This window comes from Bombus pascuorum, chromosome 8 (genome assembly GCF_905332965.1).
Source record: "Bombus pascuorum chromosome 8, iyBomPasc1.1, whole genome shotgun sequence".
In the NCBI taxonomy this organism is placed as follows: domain Eukaryota; kingdom Metazoa; phylum Arthropoda; class Insecta; order Hymenoptera; family Apidae; genus Bombus; species Bombus pascuorum.
The window spans coordinates 17,368,228-17,382,501 of NC_083495.1; the positions used below are offsets into that span (position 1 = coordinate 17,368,228).

Consider the following 14,274-nt stretch of genomic DNA (forward strand, 5'->3'; position numbering starts at 1 on the left):
AAATAGGTCCATAAGCGTGAGCACTCTAATTTCCTCTTTGATATCATAAATATATATACATAGGTACAGTTATTAGTGATTCCAATGCTTGCATATGAACGATTTGATATATGTTATAGGGAATGATAATAAATAAGAAAAATGTATTGGTAGATTTTTATTATTTCAATTATTTATTTCCATTTCACTTCTATAAATTCTATTATCATTTATTAAAAACTAATACACAAGTTATATAAATTTTAGATAATAAGATTTATATTATACACTTCACAATATTTCACTTCACTACATATTTTTAGCATATCATTAGAAACATTTTATTGAAATCTATTTGGCAGTGTATTTAATATAACCTAATTTATCAAAATCTTTCTAATGATACATTATAATATTTATAATATTTATTGTATGGCTATATTTATAATAGTAGTAAATTATAGTGGATCATTTAATTCCTTTTTAAGTGCATCATCGAAGCAAGATCTCTTTGACACAGTTTTCAATTGTTTATATGTTTTTCTTAATGTATCAGGATCGATTAGAAATCGTTGCCAAAGAATAGCCTTTTCTCGCTCGAAGTTTGTATCTGCCTTCTACAACGAGAGATTTCAAATATTATACAAATAAGATAATGTATATACAAAATAAATAAATAAATAAATATATATATATATTATTTATCAATTTACCAAACGTTCTTTCATTTGATTTCTGATCTTTGTCAAATCGTTTTGTATCTTTTGTAAATTATTGAGTGCTTCACTGTGATTTATTTCAATATCATAAGAAATTGGTTTATATGTATGTGTAGGTCCTTTCTCAACTTCGTTTAAATATTGCGAATTTATTTCATTTTCCCTAAATTATAACAATTTAATACTTATTGTATCCATTATAGTGGTAAATATTGATAAAAAATTAATACTTACAATATTTCTAATTTGTCAACTTTTGAATTTAAATAAGTTTTCAATAGATTTTTTTTTTTAATTTTGTTTTCATCTATGAGATCATTATATTTTTGTAATGCAGAATTTAATTGATGTGTACTATTGTCACTACATACCATTGAAAAAAAAAATTTGTGAAATGAATTATGTATTTTTGGTGAAGATACAATGGCAGAATACTTGTTTTGCAGTTTCTGCATACTTTCCTACATATAAATGAAATTTCATTACAAACTGAAAATGCATTTGTTTTGTTTTGATAAATGACTTACACATCTTGTGGATGATAGTGAATATTCTGTTGTAAAATAGTGGTAAGCATCAGCTACAAATTCAGAAACATTTTTAAGACACTGAAATTGCACTTCCATCAGCATTCGTAATAAATCAGTGTGCACATGACCATGTTCTCGTGCAAGAAACCGTAAGTTTCTAAGTTTTTCTAAATGATTTTTTGTTCGTGTAAGCCTCGTATGAGCATCCTGTTTTAAGATCTTAGTTATTTCCAATTCTGAGAATTGTTGCACTACTTCTGTTAACTGACGTTCTTGTAACAAAGTGATATTTTCTTCTAAAAAATCTCTTTTCCTAGTTACCTTTAAAATTTCTGTTCTAATTTTGATTCATAAATGTAATATTCATTAGAAAATTGATAATGTGCTTAGTAAAATAGTTATACTTAAAGAGTTTTCATGTACCTTAATTCAGAATGTTTGGGTATTTTCATATCTCCTAAATTATATATATCTTCTATATAATTCAACATTGCAATGTATGATTCCTCTTGTACTTTTGCTAGAATTTCTTCTATTTTTGCATTAGTTAAGCTATAAAATAAGTATCTCTTTCAATCAATAAATACAAAGGATATTCGATTCATTAATAGTTATCAATATTAATTACTTTGTTTTACATAATGTCAGTTCCAATAACTTTTCGTTATCCATAGTTTTTTCTTTATTACTGTTAATTAAGGAAACATAATTAGAATCAGTCTTTTGCTCTTCCTCAGATGTATTTCCAAACTGTCGTTTTATATGAACATCTAAGTAATGATTATATAGTTCTATAGTTTTGGTAAAAAGTTTTAGTGGCATTTGAGTCCATAATAATGGTCTTCCTTTCTATAAACACAATATTATTATTATTAGTACATATATTACTAATATATATCAGAATGCGTCTGAAAGTTATGTACAAACAGATACGAGTTGATTTCTCATAAAGAGATAAGGGAAAAGTAATGAATAAAATTTTAGTTGTTTGAGGCTTACAATTAGTTTTTGAGAAAATCGAATTTGAAATTTCGTTCTGTTCCGTTATGAATTATTCGAAGTTGAGTAGTACAAAGAACATTATGTAATAATGTGGATAAAAGATGTAAATCCTCATATAAAAAATATAAATAGCATTTCCTAATTAAGATATTCTGTTTTTTTCTTATCTTTCATATACCTAGAATCACCTCGTATCCATTTATACAGAGTGTAACCAAATTATTTGTTATGGCTTTGGTAAGCGATTCTACACTTTTGGATCGGTGGAGATCTCTTAAAAAAATGGGCCACAAAATTGTCCTTGAGCATAAGTTTCAAGATCAAATTTGATAAAGAATTTTGTTTCACACTATACATAACTTTCAGATGCATCCTGCATATATATTATCATAATATAAATTATGAAGATATTTTACAAATTACTCACATTTTCGGCTGCATCTGCATAAACGTTTACAAGGAACTCAACTTCTTTAAAAAATTGATGATTCTGAGTATCAAATTTTTTCATAATTATGGAACATTCTTCATATGCTCTATTAGCTTTAATATTTTCTCTGCTCAAAGATTCTTCTTCCTTTTCTATAGTCTCATCTAATTCAATTTCTAATTTTCTGCAACAATGTATTACTTTATATAATAATATTAATCTTACGTATATGCAGAGCTAAAAATCATAGTGACCTAAATCAATATTTTGCTACTTTTTATAAAACAGTGTTCTGTGTTTAATGTTATAAGCTAATTATGCTTTTTCAAGTTATGAAAATATATTACAATAGAGAATAAAATTATAACTTAAGTAATTATAAAATTAAAGCGATTATATTGTTAAGGGTTTAAATATGTAATTAAATCTACATTTAATCTAAGGTAATATATGTACATAAATAGAAACACATAATTAATGATCATATTACTTTAAATTTTGAATCCCATTTTGCAATGTATAAATATAATTTTTGTCTTCCTTATACGAATTCTTCACTATTTCATATTCTGCAAACAAATCGTTAATATTTGTGTCATCAAAAAAAATGATTTTCAATAAATCAGGATAATCTTTAGTATTTTCCTCTAATGCATGATCTAATTCTGAACCTTCTACCCATTCATTCATTTCTTGGAGTTTATTTTTTCTGAAACACAAATTATTGAAATTTACTTTTAATTCAACTTAACAAAGACGTTTTTGGTAATAGTGAGCAATTTGGTCAGTATCTCCAATTTTTTTACATACTATAATATGTTGAAGGGCGTTATTTAGAAAGCCAAACTATAATTTAAAAGATGTCGCAAACAATTATAAGTACTTTTAATTTTGGATTAAAACTAAACTTAATCCTATCTGTATAAGCGCAAACTAAGTGAAAGAAAGATAAACAGTAAACACTTAAAAAAGAAGCTTAATATTTATTTAAAAAATAGTCAAATAACAAAAAAATAACAAATGAAAAAATGAAACTTCGTAGTTTCGCCTGCATTGTTGTCAGTGTCTAGGTTATTTGGTTGGTTTTTAACTCCTTGGGTTAGAGTTAGGTTTAGGTTTAGTGAACGAATCGCGAAATACAAATGACAAGATTCAATATTTAGTTTGGGTTAGATTTAAGTTAGGTTTAGTTTTAGTTTAAAATTAAAAGTATTTATAATTGTTCGCAGTAGTTTCTTAAATGATATTTTTCTTTTTTAAAGAGCATCTTTCAACACATTACAACAGCATGGAAAAAATTAAAGATACCGATCAAGTTGCTCACTATTATGAAGTTCACTTTATATTATTGTAACGTAAATAAAATTTCAATATTTACTATATCATAAATGAACAAAGAAAATCTTCTAAATCAAGGTTTCAGAAAAATATATTTTTCACAAAGAATATAAACTATTCATTAAATATTTTATTCATAAAATATTTTCAAAGTACAAAAATATAGTGTATATTATATTATTTTATTTTGTTTCCAAAACCTAAATTTATAATTTAAGCTTTCATTCACATACACATACGAATGAAATTAGTAGTTTTAAATGAATTAAAAGACTTAAAAATATTCGAAGTAACTTACATTTGAACATCCTCGTTTGAAAGAACGTTGACATTATTTACATTTTCGCAGAACCATTTTAAAAATGGTTGTAGTGAAGGTTTGTCACAAATTTTATCTAATATTTCTGGTGTAACAACGTTCGAAAGTTCCGAACGTAAATTTCGAACTTTATCATACAGAACTTTACCAGATACGTCCATGATCACCATCAGGAACACGGTTATATGTATGTACCAGTCTGGACGGTCGTATACATACACTGTACATATGGTCTTGATACTTATATACTGATGGTATAGAAGAAATCATCCGAAAATTCAGTCATGAAAAATCTACATTGAAGAAAAGAAGGTGCTCGTTCTGTTACATGTGGCATGCTGAATACCTTAAACAGAGACACAGACTCTGTTCTATTGTGCTATGTAAGTTGGTAGCACTGCAACATACACATGGGTGGAAGGAAGTGTCGTACGTAACGAATATACGTAACCAGATTTACGTAGTGTATATTTATTTTATTTTATTTTATTTTAAACATTTTATGTTATAATTTGGAAAAATATAGAAATGTTGATTGAACCGAAATTGACAAATACGTCAACAAATTTTGGCGAACCTCCAGAAAAGCAGAATCCTGTAAATATCTATTTTTCTTTTACGATTACTATAACCATAAATATAATTCAAAAATATTAAGTTTAATTAAATTTCTTTATATATTTCAGTTGTTGCAGAGCTTAGGTGCTCCGCACATAGATTCTTTTAATTATATGCTAGAAGATGGCCTGTCTGAGGCAGTTAGAGACAATCCACTTGTTTATATTCATCTGCCAAATGAAGACAAAGTAGCATTATGGATCGACGATGTATCTATTCATCAACCAAATATTCCATCTGGTGCAATTGGGGTGAAGAATCATAAAATCTATCCTACAGAATGTAGACAACGAGGATGTACTTATAAAGGAAAGATAACAGTCAAATTAGGATGGTCTATAAATAATAAAGTGCAAGAGACGCTCGAAAAGGATTTGGGAGAAATTCCAATTATGGTTAAAGTATGTAATATAGTTATGCAAAATAAATTGCTCAATTACATTTTATTTGCGTTTAATGTTACAGTCTAATAGATGTCATTTAAATAAGATGAGTCCTAAAGATTTAGTTGCTCATGGAGAACATGAACAAGAATGGGGTGGATATTTCATTATTAAAGGCCTTGAGAGGATTATAAGAATGTTATTAATGACAAGGAGGAATTATCCTATTGCTATTAGAAGATCAGGCTGGAAAGCTCGTGGCGTACAATTTAGCGATCTTGGGTTGCTATTAAGAAGTGTACGAGATGATAATACTACAGCTGTATGTGTTCTAAATCCAGTTAAATTTTTTATAAATTAAAACTATGTTACTACATCATTATATGTTTTACAGAATAATACTTTACATTATGTAACTGACGGCTCAGCAAAATTAATGTTTTCATATAGAAAAATTTTATACTATGTTCCATTGATCTTGATGTTAAAATGCCTGGTTGATGTTTCGGACATTTTTATTTATAGTGCATTAACAGCTGGATGTGAAGATGATTTATATTACAAAGGTTGTATTTTAAATATGCTAAGAGCTGTACACGAACAAGGTTTAAATAGTCATGAAGAATGCAAAGCTTATATAGGGAGAATGTTTAGAATAAAACTTTTTGAATTACCTCATGATGCTACTGATATAGACGTTTGTGACTTTATAATCAAGTAAGTTTAATTAATGAACTGAGAAATTTAAATTAATTTATGTTATTAACATATATCATTTTTAGGAATTGTATAGCAATTCATCTTCATGATCCACTGGATAAATTTTATTTACTCACATTTATGACAAAAAAGCTATTTGCTCTTGCAAATAATAAATGTGCCGTAGAAGGTGCTGATGCTGTGATGATGCAAGAATGTTTACTGGGTGGTCATTTATATTTGCAAGTATTGAAAGAAAAATTATATAGTTGGTTGACTGGTCTTAAAATGGGTATTTTGAAACGCGCAAGGAGTGCTGGCAATAGGTACACCTTGAATGTTCGTAAGTATTTTCAAAAATTAATTTAAAGATTATAAATCTATATTACAATTATAATTGCTTTGCATATGTATATAGAGGAAATGTTAAATGTAATGAAACATGGAAATTCGCTGGAAGCACAAATGGAAAATTTTTTATCTACTGGAAATTTAAGATCATCAACAGGTTTAGGATTGATGCAAAATACAGGTCTCTCAATTGTTGCTGAAAATATTAATAGAATGCGATACATGAGCCATTTTCGCGCAATACACAGAGGTTCCTTTTTCCAAGAAATGAGGACCACAGAAGCTAGACAATTATTGCCAGATGCATGGGGTAATACTTTAGTATATTAGGTTGTTTAAAAAATTTCTTTCGTTTTATAAGGAAATAATAGATGCACAACATTTTGTTTTATATTACTTTATTCAATTATATACGATCCAGTTTGTTTTATTACTACAGTAATATTTGTTTATTAACTTGTAATATTCAAACAAATCTTGCTTTATTAATACAAGAACAATAATAATAATTTGTTGTAATATTATAGGTTTCATTTGTCCTGTACATACACCTGATGGTACACCTTGTGGTCTTCTTAATCATTTAACGATGAATTGCATCATTACGAAACATACTAATCCGAAATTGAAAGCTAATGTTCCCATCATACTAATGGATCTTGGAATGATTCCACTGTCAATTGCTGATAACTGGAAAAAGTCTTACACTGTAATATTGGATGGAAAATTAATAGGATTAATAGACGATAATATAATTTCAAGAGTAACAGACAAGCTACGATTGCTTAAAATAAAAGGCGAAGAGGTAACTTCGTAATTTCTTAATTCAGTACAACAAACTTTTTTTCTTTTATTATTTATATTTAGGTTCCGTGTACGATGGAGATAGCACTGGTGCCAAAAAAAAATGTACCAGCACAATATCCAGGATTATATTTATTTACAAATCCAGCTCGTATGATGAGGCCAGTAATGAATTTAGCCGCCAAAAAGGTGGAATATATAGGAACATTTGAACAAATTTATTTAAATATCTGTGTTACACCTGAAGAAGCCTATGAAGGAGTAATATATTATTTTCCTCATTTTTCAAAATAATTTTTTTTGCTTTGCTATTCATTTATTTATAAAAATGTTATTTACCATTACAGTTAACATCACATCAAGAATTATCAAAAACGGCTTTCTTAAGTAATTTAGCAAGTCTTATCCCAATGCCCGATTGTAATCAAAGTCCTCGAAATATGTATCAATGTCAGGTAAAATTATGCAGAAAGTTAGCAATTGTTTATGATCTATTAACAAACTTTTATAAAGAATATTTTTTTTTAATGTTTCCATTAAACAAATATTAACAAAGAATGACATGTTAGTGAGCATTTGTTACTAATTTATGAATAGCACCATTTCCTAAGATGATAGTTCTTTATTTCCACAGAAATAAAGTTTGAGGTATTAAAGTATTCATAAAGTTTAGTAAAATGAGCATTTATGTTTATCACATAATTATTAACTACTATTTATATTATTAATTACTGAAGGGGTTTGTAAATATGTATTTCTAGTACGCTTGGTGTATATACACCTTAAGATTTTTTACAAATATTTTTTGCTTGAAAGTAATAAATTTGCGAACTTTCAAATAATAAATTCCGCTGTTTTTCAGATGGGTAAACAAACAATGGGCACTCCATGCCATACATGGCAATTACAATCTGAAACTAAATTATATAGGTTGCAAACACCTGCAACACCACTTTTTCGGCCAGTGCATTATGACGAAATTAATCTTGATGATTTTGCTATGGGTACTAATGCAATCGTTGCCGTTATTTCTTACACAGTAAGTACAACCGAATATATATGTTAATTTTTAGATTGGTGTGTATGAAACATATATATATATACAACATATATATACATATATACATATATATAACACATATATATATATATATATATATATATATATTCTAAATATTAGAATTATATATTATATTTTAACATATACAGGATGTCTTGATTAATTGGAAATGGTGAAATATCTTTTGAGGGATTAAAGTTATGAAAAAACTGTTTTTACGAAAGTTATTTAGCATATAGGGGGACATTAGCTAATGTAAATAATGCTTTAAAAGTGTAATAGTGGGGGAGGTATTAAAGTTGAGTTAGGTTTTTTAAACAAAACTCTGTACTTTTTTATTCATAGTATGATAGCGCTCTAAGGATCTAATTTATGATGTTCTACTACGTGGATTGATATCATGTGGTGATACAAATAAAAAAATACAGGTTTCCATTTAAAAATATGAACTTGACTGTAATACCTCCTCCACTAATACACTTACAAAAAAATTATCTACACTACTTAATGTCCTCTTATATACCAAACAACTTTTGTAAGGATAATATTTTGGTAATTTCAATTCCTCAAGAGATATTTCACATTTCCCAGTTAAACGAAACACCCTCTATATATATATATATATATATATATATATATATATAGAATTCTATTTTTTCAATGAAATTAAATTTGGAAAAGGCGACGTCAATGTTGGTGAAAAACAATAACATAACTCTCAATTGCCTCTTTTTGTAACAGAGAATTAATTGAAAATATACCAGTATAGATATATATACTGTAATTGCTAAATTTACCATTTAAGAAAATTATATACATACATAATGATAGAAGTGTTCAATCTTGGTTCATGAAATTCAAAGGTTTGATTTTTCATTACAAAATAAAGTAAGGGCGAGACTAGAAAATATATTATTGACAATCATATTTTAAGAAAAATGTTTTAGTTCTGAAATATAGATGACATTTATATATCTTGAATAATGAAATTAATTAAAAGAGACAAGTATATAAAATTATACAAAAAGTACTTTGATTAAATATGTGATATTTTGAAGAAACTTTTAAATTGCTGCAAAGATGAAAGTTTTATTTGAGGAAACATTTTGTATTGACCGATCTAATAATTTTTAAACACTGTTACTTATTTTGTTAGGGGTATGATATGGAAGACGCGATGATCATAAACAAAGCAGCGCACGATAGGGGTTTTGCACATGGAATGATTTATAAATGTGAATTCGTAGATTTGAAAGATCAGAAAAGTTATTTTGCAAGGAATCCTGATAAACCTGATCTCGCAGAAAAATTAGACGTCGATGGTCTTCCTATTTTAGGTACAATGATTTCAGAAGGTGATGTCTATTATTGGTAAGTTTTATTCATAGAATTATTAACATTTTCAATAATCTTTTATTTTATTTGATATGAAATACATCTTTTTTAATAGTTATTACGATGCAGATCAATCAACATATGTTACTGGTAAATATCATGGAAAGGAGGCTGCTTATGTTGATACTGTAAAACTTTGTGGAACATTACATGGTCATATTCCACGTAGAGCTTGTATCACTTTTCGTATTCCAGTAAGTAAAATATCAATTTATATCTCTTGAATTGATGATCTTTGAAAATTGGATATCAATGTCAGGGATATTTTCCAAATGATATATGTTATAGTACACATGTAATTAGGAAAAGTTTGTTATTATTTTGTTGATTTTACATTTTTCTTCCTTATTACCTTGCATTCTCATTTAATTATTCACACGCACGCACGTACGCACGCACGCACGCACGCACGCACGCACGCACGCACGCACGCACGCACGCACGCACGCACGCACGCACGCACGCACGCACGCACGCACGCACGCACACACACACACACACACACACACACACACACACACACACACACACAAACAAACCTTGTTTTATCCTTATTTTACTATTACATATTTACTGTCTATCATCTATTTAACCATTAACTATTATATATGTTATCAATTGTGTAAATCTTTACAATTATTACTTTGTAATTGTATAGCTTACTTTTTTTTACTCTTTCCTCTTTCTTTTTTTCTAATTTCCTCAGTATACACCCTATCTTTTCCTTCTTCGTTGAATATCTCTCCTATACCAATCTCCCTTTCTAATTCTCTACATTTTCATGTCATGTGTTTTAAATCTTCGCATTTATCCCCATTCTTTCCTTTTACTCCCCTCCTAATATCTGCTCCACCTCTCTATCAATCTGTATCTCGCTTGTGTCATTAACTGCTCTTTTTCCTGACAGTTGCACTGTTCTTACATATTTATATTTATATTATACCTATATCTTTGGCTATACAGACTTTGATTTTGCAATCTTGTTATATTTGCACTTCCTTGTCTCTTACTCTCAACTTGAGATGTCATACCCTCTTTCCATTCTTTCCTGAGCTCCCATTATACTAAACCCATTCTTCTTCAGATATTCTTCTCTTTCCTTAGCACCTCCTTTCCTCCTGCACACCCCACAGCTTCACACTATATATGACTACTCCCATCACCAACAAATTAAATAGGAACATTCTTGATCTGAAATTATCTCTAAAATTTCTTTCCCTGATTTCCCATATCTGGCTAAGTGTATGACATTCGCACCTTTTATATTTTCTTTTATATATTTTACTATGCTTCCATCCCTCTACATTAGTACACCTAAATATGCGAACCCCTTAACGCTTTCTGTCCTTGCCCCTTTACTCTCTCTTCCTGTGCCCTGAAGAGAAGCTGTATTTAAGTATGAATTTTTATTTTAAAAAATTATTTGTCAGGTCGAATTGTTCTTCCTTTTTTTAATTTAAAAGATTTGATATTCGAATAATATTTTCTTATGTTAAAAAATTAATTTTGAAATGTTAAAAATTACAAGCACACTTCTATTTTGCAAATTTTCTACATTTCCAATTAATTTTTTTACATAAAAATGATTGTACTAGTTGCTTGTACCACTTATTGTGTGATAGTCCTGCATAGTAATTTCTGTAAAGTATAAGAATATTAACCTAAGGATTCCAAATAAGAATTTCGAATTTTTTAGCGTAATGCAAATGTTGGAGATAAATTTGCTTCGAGGGCAGGTCAAAAGGGTATCTGTTCACAAAAATGGCCTGCAGAGGATCTACCATTTACAGAAACAGGTTTAATTCCAGATATTGTTTTTAATCCTCATGGTTTTCCAAGCCGTATGACAATAGGTAAAATTAATTCTTTTTAAACAGATTTTAGTATTTGAAATATTTACTTCTGTATTTATTGTAACTATTTAAATTGCATATTTAATAGCTATGATGATCGAGGTGATGGCTGGAAAATCAGCAGCCATACATGGATTGGTGCATGATGCAACATCGTTTAGATTTAACGAGGATGAGACAGCTGTTGAATATTTTGGAAAATTATTGGAACGCGGTGGTTATAATTATTATGGAACAGAAAGAATGTATTCAGGAATAGACGGAAGAGAAATGACTGCTGATATATTTTTTGGAATAGTACATTATCAACGATTACGTCACATGGTTTCAGATAAGTGGCAGGTTGGTAGAGAGAATTAAATTCTTTATAATAAGTTAAAATGTGTCTTTTTATCTATTGTTTTATCATGTTTACAGGTGAGAAGTACTGGACCAATTGATGTTTTAACAAGACAGCCTATAAAGGGTAGAAGGAGGGGTGGTGGTGTTCGCTTTGGAGAAATGGAACGAGATTCATTACTATCTCATGGTTGTTCGTTCTTACTTCAGGATCGTCTTTTCCATTGTTCAGACAAAACTACCGTAAGTTAATTTAAATAATAGAACATATACAGGGTGCGCCGTTAGAATTCGGACAGAATTCAATTTGTAGTTCCCACCATATTAGAATTCAGATGTTTGTGCTGATTGACTCTGAAGTTAGTTAAATATGTCAATAAGTCTTCTATAACCTCAAAATGACAGAACTCGTTAAGCAAAACCCGGAATACGATAGAAGAGCGGCGATTATAGAAAGTCTTCGCGCCGGGAGAACGCCGGTCGAAATTATAAAATTCTTTAGCTACCCAAGATCGACGGTATACGACATTGCTAAGAGATACGCAGCCTCAGAGTGGTTCGAGAAGGGTTCTCCTTCTCCGGCGAGAAAAGTTCAGGTTAGGGAAAAATCAACAAGGACGCCAGAAATTATTCAAAGGGCCCAAGACATGATTTTGGAAGATCCGGGAACTTCTCTCCGAAAATTAGCCTCCGTCTTGGGGGTGAGTGAAACGATTGTCCGTCGAATAGCTCAAGAGGATCTTAGATATGCCTCCTACGTTCTCAAAGTCCGTCAGATGCTCTCCGAGGCCGCCAAGCTTAAAAGATTTGCCCGTTGTCATTTGATTCTGTGTTCGTTAAAACACGAAGCTGCTCCTAACAGTCCCGACCTAAACCCATTGGACTATTACGTGTGGGGCGTTATCGAGAGACAAACTAATAAATGCAGGCACCCCAACGTCAACTCCCTACGAGCTGCTATCGAGTCAGAATTCGCGACAATTAAACGCGACCAGTTGAAGTCAGCGTGCTCGCGCTTTAGAGCAAGAATAGAGCAGGTCATAGAGGCAGAGGGTGGTTACATAGAATAAAAGTTCTCAGCAAGGACCCTTTAAATGAGATATAACAACATTTTCATGTGTTTTTGTGTATTGACTTAAATAAACAACTTTCTGCACAAAACTTCTTTTGTCCGGATTCTAACGGCGCACCCTGTAATTGAGACATTAAGAGAAAATGGACTAACCCACATTTTTTTCTTTTTAATGTAAGTTTATATTATCAATTTATTGCAATAAGCTACATTAGTCATACAAAAGCAGAGAAATTCATTCTTTCTCAAATTAAACCCAGATAGTATAATCAAATCAATTGTTACATTTAATATTTTATGCTAAAAACGATTTTATGCTAAAAACACTGAGTGAATTACTCAATTTGCTGAGCACTGGCAATAGTTCACTTTTGATGCTATTCCATGCAAAATTGATCATTTTTGTTTAATTTTTATTCAAGTTTGAAATATATTGTAATTTATATCAAAATGGGAAGGGTTTAAGTTATCATTTTGCTGGTATTGAAATTGTTTAAAAAATACAACTTTTCAAAATTGTCATTGTTTGCTAACTTTTATAAAACTACCTCCACAAAAGAATATTTATTTGCGCAACTATTAATCATACGAATTTCACTTTTTTTAGTCTTATAAATTACCCATTTAATTTTATATTTATATAATATTATTCGCAAAAGAAAACAAATTCGTAATCAAAATTAAAAATATCTTTATATTGATTATTTTGAACAAAAATTTATTTTTATGATAAAATTTGATTAATTACATGTAACATATCTGAAAAAGATACAATTATTTTATATAAAGAAAAAGGAATTATTTTAATATTATTTTTATCATTATACTAAATATAATAAAAATATAAAACACATATAACTAAGAAATATAAAAATAATAACATACTCTGGTACATATAACAGTAAGTCTAATTTTAAATTATTTAAATGTCTAAGCATAAAAATATTCTTAGTACCATTTCTTTCCAAGTCTCTGATTTATTTTGCATTAGTTAATACTTGTAAGAGATGTAGATAAGATTCATGTAAAGAGAACATCTCGCAATAATTATAGCTTTACATTGCCATCAATAAGTCTATTATGAACACATATTTCTTTCTTTTTTATTATATAAGCATACATTTAATTAATAATAACGTTATTGTTTCAGACTTTAGTTTGTAAAAAATGTGGAACGTTATTGGGTCCGGTAATGGAAATGGCTCTAAGTGCATCAGGATTAAATGACAAGACAAAATGTCGTCTTTGTGGTGATGATGAATCTGTTAGAGAAGTCGACATACCATATATTTTCCGATATCTCGTAACGCAATTAACGTCTTGCAATATTAATGTAAAATTGTCATTTGCGGAGAAATGAAAATAAACGAAAATATAATGCAT

General features: G+C 29.1%; 2 protein-coding genes across 2 annotated transcripts; one reads left to right on the forward strand and one right to left on the reverse strand.

Annotated features, from left to right (window-relative positions):
• Positions 1-231: 231 nt before the first annotated feature.
• On the reverse strand, positions 232-4,684 carry LOC132909540 (HAUS augmin-like complex subunit 3). The gene is made up of 9 exons (XM_060964429.1): positions 4,297-4,684; positions 3,151-3,369; positions 2,658-2,844; positions 1,857-2,077; positions 1,652-1,780; positions 1,226-1,565; positions 933-1,159; positions 693-861; positions 232-596 (listed from the first exon to the last, which is right to left on the reverse strand). The coding sequence occupies exons 1-9, from the start codon at positions 4,485-4,487 to the stop codon at positions 438-440; spliced, it is 1,842 nt and encodes a 613-aa protein (XP_060820412.1). The 5' UTR covers positions 4,488-4,684; the 3' UTR covers positions 232-437.
• A 58-nt stretch (positions 4,685-4,742) lies between these two features.
• Positions 4,743-14,273, forward strand: LOC132909522 (DNA-directed RNA polymerase I subunit RPA2). Its single transcript, XM_060964399.1, has 16 exons — positions 4,743-4,914; positions 5,004-5,336; positions 5,401-5,640; positions 5,713-6,035; positions 6,101-6,360; positions 6,436-6,678; positions 6,896-7,173; positions 7,236-7,433; positions 7,520-7,627; positions 8,035-8,211; positions 9,389-9,603; positions 9,683-9,821; positions 11,324-11,480; positions 11,569-11,822; positions 11,898-12,062; positions 14,042-14,273. Exons 1-16 carry the CDS (start codon positions 4,846-4,848, stop codon positions 14,249-14,251), a joined length of 3,369 nt encoding a protein of 1,122 aa, XP_060820382.1. The 5' UTR covers positions 4,743-4,845; the 3' UTR covers positions 14,252-14,273.
• Position 14,274: the final 1 nt, after the last annotated feature.